This window comes from Dendrobates tinctorius, unplaced genomic scaffold (assembly GCF_039654945.1).
Source record: "Dendrobates tinctorius isolate UK_male_01 unplaced genomic scaffold, ASM3965494v1 ptg000157l, whole genome shotgun sequence".
Lineage (NCBI taxonomy): Eukaryota > Metazoa > Chordata > Amphibia > Anura > Dendrobatidae > Dendrobates > Dendrobates tinctorius.
The window spans coordinates 18387605-18400115 of NW_027361824.1; the positions used below are offsets into that span (position 1 = coordinate 18387605).

At 44.4% G+C, this 12511-nt stretch overlaps 1 protein-coding gene across 4 annotated transcripts in view; it reads right to left on the reverse strand.

The window, feature by feature from the left end:
- The window catches only part of NARS2 (asparaginyl-tRNA synthetase 2, mitochondrial), a 125816-nt gene that overhangs the window by 16822 nt on the left and 96483 nt on the right, over positions 1–12511 (reverse strand). For all 4 annotated transcript variants that reach the window (XM_073548654.1, XM_073548653.1, XM_073548652.1 and 1 more), the window contains exons 10-13: positions 7315–7352; positions 6818–6884; positions 5501–5638; positions 3029–3126 (exon numbers count right to left, since the gene is read on the reverse strand). In XM_073548654.1, the coding sequence (XP_073404755.1) occupies positions 3029–3126; positions 5501–5638; positions 6818–6884; positions 7315–7352 (341 nt within the window). The remainder of the gene's footprint in view (positions 1–3028; positions 3127–5500; positions 5639–6817; positions 6885–7314; positions 7353–12511) is intronic.

Genomic DNA, 12511 nt, shown 5'->3' on the forward strand with positions numbered 1-12511 from the left:
TATAATACTGCCCCCTATGTACAAGAATATAACTACTATAATACTGCCCCTATGTACAAGAATATAACTACTATAATACTGCTCCCATGTACAAGAATATAACTACTATAATACTGCCCCCTATGTACAAGAATATAGCTACTATAATACTGCCCCCTATGTACAAGAATATAGCTACTATAATACTGTCCCTATGTACAAGAATATAACTACTATAATACTGCCCCCTATGTACAAGAATATAACTACTATAATACTGCCCCCTATGTACAAGAATATAACTACTATAATACTGCCCCTATGTACAAGAATATAACTACTATAATACTGCCCCTATGTACAAGAATATAACTACTATAATACTGTCCCTATGTACAAGAATATAACTACTGTAATACTGCTCCTATGTACAAGAATATAACTACTATAGTACTGCTCCCTAGGTACCAGAATATAACTACTATAGTACTGCTCCCTAGGTACAAGAATATAACTACTATAATACTGCTCCTATGTACAAGAATATAACTACTATAACACTGCCCCTATGTGCAAGAATATAACTACTATAATACTGTCCCTATGTACAAGAATATAACTACTATAATACTGCTCCTATGTACAAGAATATAACTACTATAATACTGTCCCTATGTACCAGAATAGAACTACTATAATACTGCCCCCTAGGTACAAGAATATAACTACTATAATACTGCTCCTATGTACAAGAATATAACAACTATAACACTGCCCCTATGTGCAAGAATATAACTACTATAATACTGCCCCTATGTGCAAGAATATAACTACTATAATACTGCCCTTATGTACAAGAATATAACTACTATAATACTGCCCCCTATGTACAAGAATATAACTACTATAATACTGCTCCTATGTACAAGAATATAACTACTATAATACTGCTCCTATGTACAAGAATATAACTACTACTATACTGCCCCCAATGTACAAGAATATAACTACTATAATACTGCCCCTATGTACAAGAATATAACTACTATAATACTGCCCCTATGTACAAGAATATAACTACTATAATACTGCTCCTATGTACAAGAATATAACTACTATAATACTGTTCCTATGTACAAGAATATAACTACTATAATACTGCCCCCTATGTACAAGAATACAATTACTATAATTCTTATATAACTTATCAGTATAGATAATGGGACGGTACACATGGGTTAGGCGACACATAATTACCGATTTGCATGCTACCCCCACCATCATCTCTCCCATACAATAATCCTAGAAATAACTTTCTCCTTATTGGAGTCAGCTGCTTGGTAATAAGACCCGGGTGCTGGGCGCACACTCAGTGACATGTGAGGCCGTCATCTGGCCCTGATTTGGGATTTTAACAAATGTACATTGAATTAATTGAGCAAAAGATAAAAATAGCACAGAAGCTGTGTCATGCATGAGTGCCCCGGCCCCAGCGCGGGAGGGAGAGAGCGAGGGCCACACCTCGTGCTTGAATTTGTAGAATGTGTGAGAACGTACAAACAACCATGGTGTCGAGTGTGAAGGAGTCCACCTGCCATACTGTACACAGGTGTCACACCGCTGGTATCACTGCCACACTGTACACAGGTGTCACACCGCTGATATCACTGCCACACTGTACACAGGTGTGACACCGCTGATATCACTGCCACACTGTACACAGGTGTCACACCGCTGATATCACTACCACACTGTACACAGGTGTCACACCGCTGATATCACTGCCACACTGTACACAGGTGTCACATCGCTGATATCACTGCCACACTGTACACAGGTGTCACACCACTGATATCACTGCCACACTGTACACAGGTGTCACACCGCTGGTATCACTGCCTTATTGTACTCAGGCGTCACACCGCTGATATCACTGCCATACTGTACACAGGTGTCACATCGCTGGTATCACTGCCTTATTGTACTCAGGCGTCACACCGCTGATATCACTGCCATACTGTACACAGGCGTCACACTGCTGGTATCACTGCCATACTGTACACAGGTGTCACACCGCTGGTATCACTGCCATACTGTACACAGGTGTCACACCGCTGGCATCACTGCCATACTGTACACAGGTGTCACACCGCTGACATCACTGCCACACTGTACACAGGTGTCACACCGCTGATATCACTGCCACACTGTACACAGGTGTCACACCACTGATATCACTGCCACACTGTACACAGGTGTCACACCACTGATATCACTGCCACACTGTACACAGGTGTCACACCGCTGATATCACTGCCACACTGTACACAGGTGTCACACCGCTGATATCACTGCCATACTGTACACAGGTGTCACACCGCTGATATCACTGCCATAATGAACACAGGCGTCACACCACTGATATCACTGCCATACTGTACACAGGTGTCACACCGCTGGTATCACTGCCTTATTGTACTCAGGCGTCACACCGCTGATATCACTGCCATACTGTACACAGGCGTCACACCGCTGGTATCACTGCCATACTGTACACAGGCGTCACACCGCTGGTATCACTGCCACACTGTACACAGGTGTCACACCGCTGATATCACTGCCACACTGTACACAGGTGTCACACAGCTGATATCACTGCCACACTGTACACAGGTGTCACACCGCTGATATCACTGCCATAATGAACACAGGCGTCACACCACTGATATCACTGCCATACTGTACACAGGTGTCACACTGCTGGTATCACTGCCATACTGTACACAGGTGTCACACCGCTGGTATCACTGCCATACTGTACACAGGTGTCACACCGCTGGTATCACTGCCATACTGTACACAGGCTACACCCCTTCTTCTTGATGTCCCATATTATGGTACACTGTAAAGAATAATGTCTCTGCACTACGGCGCAGCTGTACGGCCAAGTATAAACATTTCTTCCGTCTATCTGTGAACTTCCAATAGTTCATCATGTCCAATAATCCGGCACCTCAAGAATCAAACCATATAAAATCTCGAGCGTTACCTGTCGAGACGCGACTGCAGGACGTGAAGTCTCTCTTCTCTCAAGCTCCCGCCGAAGAGCTCCCCGATCCCTGGGACGAGCAGATCCACGGCGGCTGCCTGCAGGGGGCGATAAAGGGAGACTCAGTGCGTCCTCATCCTCCACGTATCGCCTGCAAGGGGGGGGTAGCCAAACAGCCATTGGTCACGTGGTGGGGGGCTACCTTTACTATAGAGATGTCCTAGCTCACCTGACTGCATCGTGTGAACACTGCCAAACAGTTTGCACTGGTGGAACTTTGTATCAAAGTTTACAGTTTAATTAAAAAAAAAAAAAAAAGGAAAAAAATGCACAAAAAAAGTTCCGTTATGTGGATGCCGTCACTGGGTCACAGAATTCCGAGACCTTCACCTTTCCCCACAGTAAAGCATCTCTTTTTTTTTTTTTCTCGATCTGATGGTGGAAATTACTTAATGTGGGAACTTGTTAAGACAGAACCGTTTTTTCCCCCTACTTTCGATCTCAGTTATGGGGCAATGTGGTGTAATACAGCGGCGGGCAAGGTTTACAAAAAGGATTTTTTACATTTACTTCCCCGTCGTATTAATTGCGCAGTTATTTTCCACTTTATGTCTTGCTGGAAACAGTCAGTAAGTTGCTGTTATCAACGCTAACAAATGATTATAACATTTCTTTATATTGTCCCAATAAATATCTTTTTGTACAGCTGATTCCAGAAGAAGGGATTGCAGGAACCTTTCTCCTTGTTATCATCCCTCCTGCAATCTCATTTTTGTCATTCCTTCTCCTTGTACAAACTTTCTATTAGCTCAGGGAAGGGATTGCAGGAACTTTTCTTCTTGTTATCATCCCTATTCCAATCGCGTTTTTCTCATCCTTTCCCCTGTACAAGCTTCAATGATCTCAGGGAAGGGATTGCAGGAACCTTTTTCCTTGTTATCACCCCTACTGCAATCTCATTTTGTCATCCTTCTCCTTGTACAAACTTTCTATTAGTTCAGGGAAGGGATTGCAGGAACCTTTCTTCTTATCATCATCCCTCTTGCAATCTCCTTTTTGCAATCTTTTCCTTTGTACAAACTTCATTTATCCAAAGGAAGGGGCATGTCATCAGGCCTCTTGCAATTACAGTGTGTCAGTGTCATGTCAATACCCACCCCGCACCGAACAATTTCTAACAACGCTAAGGAGAAATACAGGAAACTTTTTACAGGTTATCACCCCTCTCCCTGTTGCTGTCATCCCCCTTTGAAAATCCCAATGACGCAAAGGGAGATACAGGAACTCTTCCTATAGCTATCAGCCTTCCTGGCCATCATTTTCTATCAGCTGTACAATCTTGAGTGTCCTCAGGAACTTTTTTTCTTGTTATCATCCTTCTTGCAATCTAATTGTTGTCATCTTTCCCCCTGTACAAAACTTCTGTTATCCCAGGTTAACGAGTGCCCAGGAATCTTTCAACATGTTATCAGGCCTCATAACAGATTGTTATGGCTCCTTCCCTGAACAATCTACAGCAATACTACCAATCACTGTCCAGAGGAGTGATATAAGAACTCTTCTTCTAGTCATCACCCCTGCTGGCCATCGTTTCCTGTACAACTGTGAGTGTCCTCAGGAACTTTTCTTTGTCATCACACCCCTTCAATAACAGTCTTTCGAATGTACAGTCTCCATTGATCCCAGGGGGAACACAGGGGGTTATAAACTCTCTTACCCAATCCAAAAGTTTTTGACTCTCTGACTATTTTTACCAGCATCTGGATCATGAGAGATTTTTTGTCTTTTCAGTAGACATATATACATAATATTTTTATTTTTTTACGCTTTTTTTGGCAAAAAAAATAAATCACTATTTTCATAAAATATTTGCATGTTGAAGAAAATATACAGATATATATTTGTTTTCAGTATGCTCCTGATTAGGATACACAAAGCCGTAACAAGTTCAGTCATCAGCTGTTATCACACCTACTTGTTGATGGTTTCCAACTAGTAAAAAAAGCTTGTTTCTTCTCTTAATCAAAAAATGCGAACCTCTTCCTACCTGCCGGTGTCTCTGCTCCCTCTTCTGATTAGTAGGTCCTGCGTGTGTCATGCCGCAACGATGCGGTCGCACTGGACCTACAAATTAGAAGAGGTACCAGTGATTCCAGGAAGCGGTTAGCAGGGCTCCCAACTTTGGGGCCACGGAATACTGATGTGGCCATTGCACCAGGGTCTTGCGAATCGATTCACTCATCTGTAGATATCACGTTTTTAACCCCATTGACGGGCCTACAATAATCCTCCATTTTTTGGTTTATTTTTAAAATTTAAATGGGTCTGATTTGTGTTGACATAAATTTGCATTGGACCTGTGTACACAAAACGATAAGAGATTTCTGAACAAAGCTATTTGAACAGAGTATGCATGGGATGATGGGTCTGCCCAATAGGAAAGCAAAGGAGGCTGTGGACCACGCTACTTACCGTATGCTGAGGCCCATCGTCATTGTCCCGAGTGTAGAAAGGCTTGAGGTCATACGGGTAGTTGATGACAAAGATGGGAACATCGCCGCAATGTCTGACCAAATACTTTTCGTGTTCGGTCTGCAAGTCACAGCCCCACTGCAAGAAACAGACGGCATTCAATTTTCCAGATCCTTTACATAAATAAAAAACATAAAATTCTCCATTTTTTTACAATTTTTTACAGCAGTTATTTATTTTTTTACTCTGGTAAGATTTTGCCTGGAAACCATCAGCAAGTAGCTGCTGACTCATCTATTATTATTATTATTATTATTAAGTTACATCTCTTTTTGGCTTTTTAATCACCTCGGACAAAGATTTACTGTTTTGTTTCTTTGGTTTTGGCTCATTACTGGTTGCTGACAGAGCTTGCAGCTAGAATCTAAGACTGTATGTAATTCCACTGCAGTTTGCATTGTCTTCGTGGCATACACCGCTGATTATGAAAAGGGCTAAAAAATGGATTGCAAAAGTCGTGAGTTACCTTTTGCTAGGTCCAAGTAGGTGTTGTCAGATACTGGGGGGCGTGTACTTCTTCCACCTGTATGATGCTGACCAATCATAAGCAGGCAGCAACAAAGTGGAAAAAGAACATACCCCCACCATAGTATAGAGCAGGTTTCTCAGTGTGTGAGATGTTATCACACTTATGTCTGTTGCATTCAAGCAACTTGAACAGCATGTAATATACTCACTGAGCAGTCACATGATGATTACCCAAATCACAAGCCCTGGATAGGAGAAAAAGGGGGGCGCCAAACTGAATTTTGGCCCTGGGTGCAGGAAAACTTAGCCCTGCCTCTGCTCCACTGTGTTGATACCTGCTTACGATTGGTCAGTCTCATACAGGGAGAAGAAGTACACACCCCGAGTGAAAACTGTCTGATAACATTCGCTTGGACTTAACAAAAGTTAACTCATTAGGTGCCAAACACTTTGTTACTATCTCCGCAACGAAGAGGCAAAACTTAAAAAACAGAGCCATGTTATTCTGCTCTGCAGCCACTATTGCATCGCGTGTCCCAGTCCAATGTTAAAAATTTGGTGAAAGGTCCTCTTTAATACCTTAATGATCAGACCTGGTAGGCTAAATAAAGTACCGTAATTTTCTTTATTTTTCCCCCATTTTTACAATTAAATAGTAATACCTATTTTTTAGGGGGCTTGCTTTCTGCTAGGGGATTTTTAACAGGGTCAATTTGGGGTATGTATAACGGGACTGTACCCACAAGAACATAGTACACATACAATATAGACCGCAGACTTATCACCAACCTCAGTTTTGTGCTGAAATGAAGTTGCCACTTTCTTGAGAATTTCTATGGCTTCGGTATAAGACATTCTGGAAAACAGAAATAAGAAAAAAGTAAGAAACAGGCCGAGGTGTGTAATCGTCACCGGACAGGGGCAGGGAGAGTACACACTGGGAGTTGTAGTTCCACAGGGTAGGACGTAGCGCCACTACACAACATGTTAACACTGTGTATAACCTGGACCTTAAAGAAGCTTACTTTGTCTGCTTCGTGTCTTCTACTCCGGTTACAACTAAAGCTGCATCCAATATCTTACAGGAATGGAGCCGATGTTATGGCCTAAGCTGATACCATATGTGTGTGTGATCTATACCTAACCCCAGGGCCGGTATCAGGGTGTCCCGGGACCTCGGGAATCCCAAGATGTTCTGATAGAGCATACACTATGTTGGTCAGGCTGAGGCGATGTGGGCCTTTTGGGGACAGCAGCTACATGCATAGATATTATTAAATTCTTACACAATAAAATTATTCCTCATCATTCGCTCCAGCCGGTCCTGGAGGGGAAGGAAAACAAAATGATGAAATTTGCAAAAATGCATCCAAAATCATAAAAACAATGATAAAAAGATGCGTCTCCATATACAAGGAACATACTATAAGTAATGAGGCAGTTGAACTTGAAATCATTTGATCATTTATAATTATGATCAAAGTATATAGTGTAACCACGGCCAATAGCTGATCTTCATAGGAGGACCAAGATGGTGGCCACGTGGGACCTTCAGCAGACCCCGACCTGCCATAGTAACATAGGGCTAAGGGGACCTGATGCGTGAGCACTGAGCACAGCAGCAAGCGGGCCATTTAAATGCCACTGTCAGTGATTGATAGCAGCATCTAAATGCTTATTAGCAGCAGCATTTAAATGGTTAACACCAGCAACTCGAGTTCTCTGATCTAAGCAATCGCTGCTGTTTTACCCATTAAATGCTATTAGGGTATCCAATAAGGCGTCCATTCCCCAGAATGCAATTTCAGGGAGGCGATGGACTGCATTGGCAACCGCCATCTTGGTACTCTTGTGAAGCCCAGAAATGGGATAGGTCTATTCACTCTGTAGGATTCACAGGAGGATCGTGCAGTGTGAACATGCAGCTGATCACCTGACGAATGAGCAAAACGCTCTTACAGTGGGTGAAATTATGTTTTTTCTCAAAAAAAAAAAAAAAAGAAAACATTCTCAACAGCGCATAGTCCTGTGTAACCAAGACTCGGTCATGGGTTCCGCCCAGTTCGGTGCACGCTGATCGACTGGTGCGGGCTTTTCATGCCAGATACCCTGAGAAACCGGGGGGTACTGTCATGGTTAGGACATGGTTAATGTCCTGGTTTCTCAGGGTTAATTTTGCTGGCCTCCCATTGGATCTGGGAGGGGTATTTATACTCACTCCAGACTAGGATTCCCTGCCAAATATACTGTTATTCTGGCTGTGTGTCTGACCCCCCTGGAGTGCTTGTATACTGCATTGCTTGTTTGATTCCCATGTATGACCCAGTCTGTCCCCTCACGCTGTTCTCCGTCTCTCATTTTGATACTATTGTCTTCTCCGGTTCTGACCTCCTGGCTTGGCTATCGTTACTCCATTACCGTTTGCCCCATTGTACCGTCCATTGCCCGCTCTGGTTTTCTGATCTATTGCTTCATCCTGACTATCCGCTCTGTCTAACCCTTTGGTTCTGTCCTGCTATCTCGTGCTTTGACCTCGGGTTGATCTGGTTTACGTCCCTGTCTATGCCCCTTGGTAACTTGTCCCGTAGTTACCTTTCTAGCAGTTTTCCTCAGCTCCTAGCTCTGTGGAGCTTAGGCCACGCCCCCAGCAGTCACGTGCACCAGGCCCTGTTAGTCTGAAGCACGCATCGTCACCGCTGCTGCCCTGCGCCACAGGTATCTTTGAGCACTGTTTTTGTACTCAGGACACGCGCACTGGCTCAGTAAGCAAGTGCAGTGCGGTGTTCCTGACATTATAGCTGACCATTTCGGGTTTTTTTTCCTCTGAAGGAAAAAAAAAAAAGAAAAAGTGTTATCCTCATGGATCCCATACAAGCTTTGGCTGATCAGGTCAAGCACCTGACCCAAATGTTCCACAAACTTAATGTGGAACCGCGCACGATGGCCCATACCCAGCAACAGTTGGTGGATACTGTGCAGGGGGCTGTCGCTGCAGGGGCTCCTAGTTCTGGGGGTAGAGATGTGTCATTGGCATCCGCCGAATCTCCGGTCAAATTGCCTGACCCTTTCTCAGGGGATAAAAAGGATGCAAGCTTTTTTTTTTGTCTGAGGACTCGCTCCTCCGGGGATGAGTTCCAGAGGGTGGGGGTCGTCATTTCCCTACTTCGGGGGGCTCCACAGGCATGGGCTTTCTCTCTGTCTTCCTCTGCTCCTCAACGTATGTCAGTGAACTTGGTCTTTGAGGCTCTGGGGCACATCTATGATGAGCCTGATAGAGTGCGTCTGGCAGAGGATATGGTGATGAGTGTGACACAGGCGAGGAACTCTGCTGAATGGTTCTGCTCAGAGTTTAGACGTTGGACCGCCGAAGTATCCTGGAACGCCGCCGCCCTGAGGGGGTTGTTTCGCAGGGGCCTGTCTGACCGTCTGCAGGACGCTCTGGCATTACATCCGCCTTGTGATGGTGTGATATGTTATGTGGATGTCATTTTTTGTATATTCCTATTTTTAACAATTCCAGTTATTTTCATAGTGTTTTTCTTATTACATTGTAAGTCTACAGCCTCACTGTATCTGTCTCTTGATGACCCCCTGTAGTGCATTAATCCCTAAGGCCTTTTGTTCTCCTCTGGGAGGCAACTTGTTCGATTACCCCTGGACAAGGAAGGGGGTGGGGGGAAGAACGGCAGCTGGACAAGTCAGTTCCAGTAGAGACAAGATGGTGAAAAGGCTGCATTTCAGAGAGAAGGACCCATTTTTATCCTCTGGTGCTAGAATTGTGGAATCTTGTTTCCCTGGACATTTTATCCTGATACTGGACTGCATTCTTATTCTGGACTATCTTATCCTTTGTGTGGTGGACTGAATATGGACCTTTTCGTATTTTTGCCTGAATAAAGGTCTTGGAATTGTTCACTCTTCGCTTGCTCTGTTGATTGTGTGATACCAGAGAAGGACCCCGTGACACGCCTCCTGATACCCTGGAGGATTCCATGATGCAGGCGGTCCGTATGGCCCGGAGGCTACGTGCTAGAGGAATGATGCAACAAGTCTCCCTTGTACCCCAAATTGTGTGACACTGCACCTGTATCTGAGCCCATGGAGGTTGGGTCGGTCTCGGTTAAGGAGAGAGAGAGAAGGCACCGTAGAGACAATCTACTATGCTTTTACTGTGGAGCCTCTAGACATTGGAAAAGGAATTGCCTCTCCTACCCTTCTTCAGAGAAACCATCAGAGAAACGACTGAGTCTGGGCAACAATCGAGGAGGTTGTCCAGACTCTCAGGTACATTTTTTTTCACGTACAAAGATGGTGCTCCAGGTTGAATTGGAACTTGCTGGCGGTCCTGTTATGACCACTGCATTTGTTGACTGTGGTTCCTCCATTAATCTGATTGATGCCCAAGTTGTGACTCTTAATAAGATAGGGACAGTCAGGTTAAAAGACCCTGTTAAAATTGTGGCTGTAGATTCATCCCCTCTTACCCGGGATGGAATTTGCTTTATGTCTGAAATTTTTTCTATGAAAATGGGTTCCACTCATGTGAAGTTAAGTTGTTTCATTATGAATAATCTGCCTGCAGGACTGGTATTGGGGATGCCCTGGTTGCAACGCCACAATCCTCTCATTGATTGGGTGAAGGGGGAGATCATCCGATGGGGATGTAATGATAATGGTTTGTGTTGTAACCCGGTTCCTTTGGTCAATCCGATAAGATCTGTATCTGTGTCATCTGTCGGTCTGGAGGGTATTCCGGAGTACCTGAGAGACTTTGAAGACGTGTTTTCCGAAAGCGAGGCTGAGGCGCTCCCACCACATAGACCATATGATTGTGCTATCGATTTAATACCTGGAGCCAAATTACCCAAAGCTCGTTTGTTTAATTTGTCCGGGCCTAAGCGCCAAGCTATGAAAGAGTACATCAAAGAAAGCCTTTGCAAGGGGCATATTCGGCCCTCGGTCTCACCCGTGGCAGCGGGGGTTTTTGTAAAGAAAAAAGCTGGTGGGTTGTGACCGTGCCTCGACTTTCGGGAACTGAACAAAATTACTGTTAAGAACACGTACCCTCTCCCGTTGATTCCTGATCTATGCAACCAACTCACGGGGGGCCAAATGGTTTTCTAAGCTCGATCTACGAGGGGCTTATAACCTTATAAGGATCCGGGAGGGGGACGAATGGAAAACAGCGTTCCTGACAACTGAGGGGCTGTTTGAAAACCTGGTTATGCCCTTCGGCCTCACTAACGCTCCTGCGGTTTTTTCAAAACTTCATTAATGTTGTTTTTTCTAACTTGATTGGGCGTTATGTAGTCATCTACTTGGATGACATCTTGATATACTCTGAGGACAGTCAGTCACACTTACACCATTTATGTACGGTTCTTATGAGACTCCGGGAGAACCTTTTTTTATGCTAAGCTGGAGAAGTGCTCATTTTTTATGCAAGAACTATCTTTTCTGGGTGTAATTGTATCCGGGGAGGGATTCCGCATGGATCCAGGGAAGGTTCAGGCCATTACCGATTGGGTGCAGCCTCATGACCTGAATGGGTTGCAGTGATTTCTGGGCTTCGCTAATTATTATAGGAAATTCATTAAAGGGTTCTCGCAGGTGGTGAAACCCTTGACGGACCTCACTCTTAAAGGGAGAAATGTAAAAAATTGGTCCGTGGCCGCAAAAGATTCCTTCCTTACATTAAAGAAGTGTTTTACTACAGCCCCTGTGTTCGTACAACCTGATTCGTCAAGACCTTTTATCGTCGAGATCGACGCTTCGGAGGTGGGGGTGCGGGCAGTATTGTCACAGGGCCCCTCTACCCTGACTAACCTCAAACCCTGTGCTTTTTCTCTTAGAAGTTCTCTTCGGCCGAAAGAAACAATGATGTCGATAACAGGGAATTGTTAGCAGTTAAATCGGCCTTTGAAGAATGGAGGCATTTTTTGGAGGGGGCTGCTCATCCTATTACGGTCATCACTGATCATAAAAACCTGGCCTATATCGAGTCTGCTAAGAGATTGACCCCCACACAGGCTCGGTGGGCACTTTTTTTTTCTCGATTTCATTTTACCATCACGTTCCGACCAGGGTCTAAAAACGTAAAGGCGGATGCCTTATCCCGAAGTTTTGATTCTGTGTCCCCTCCTGAACCTCCTTCCTCCATTCTTCAACCGGGAGTGGTTGTAGCCGAAATCTCCTCTGAGTTACAGAGAGAGATTCTGGAAGCACAAGCACAGGCTCCCAGGAATAAACCCCCAGGTACATTGTTTGTACCCGAACAATTCCGTCCCACACTCCTTCAAGAATTTCATGATTCTGTGTTAAGTGCACACCCTGGTATTGCAGCTACCCGGGGGGCAGTAGCTAGGGGTTTTTTGTGGCCCTCTATGGGTACTGATATAAAAAGGTTTGTAAATTCTTGTGGGGTGTGCGCTTGCTCTAAAAGCTCTCAGGTCCGGCCGGCCGGGGAATTGGTGCCTTTGCCAA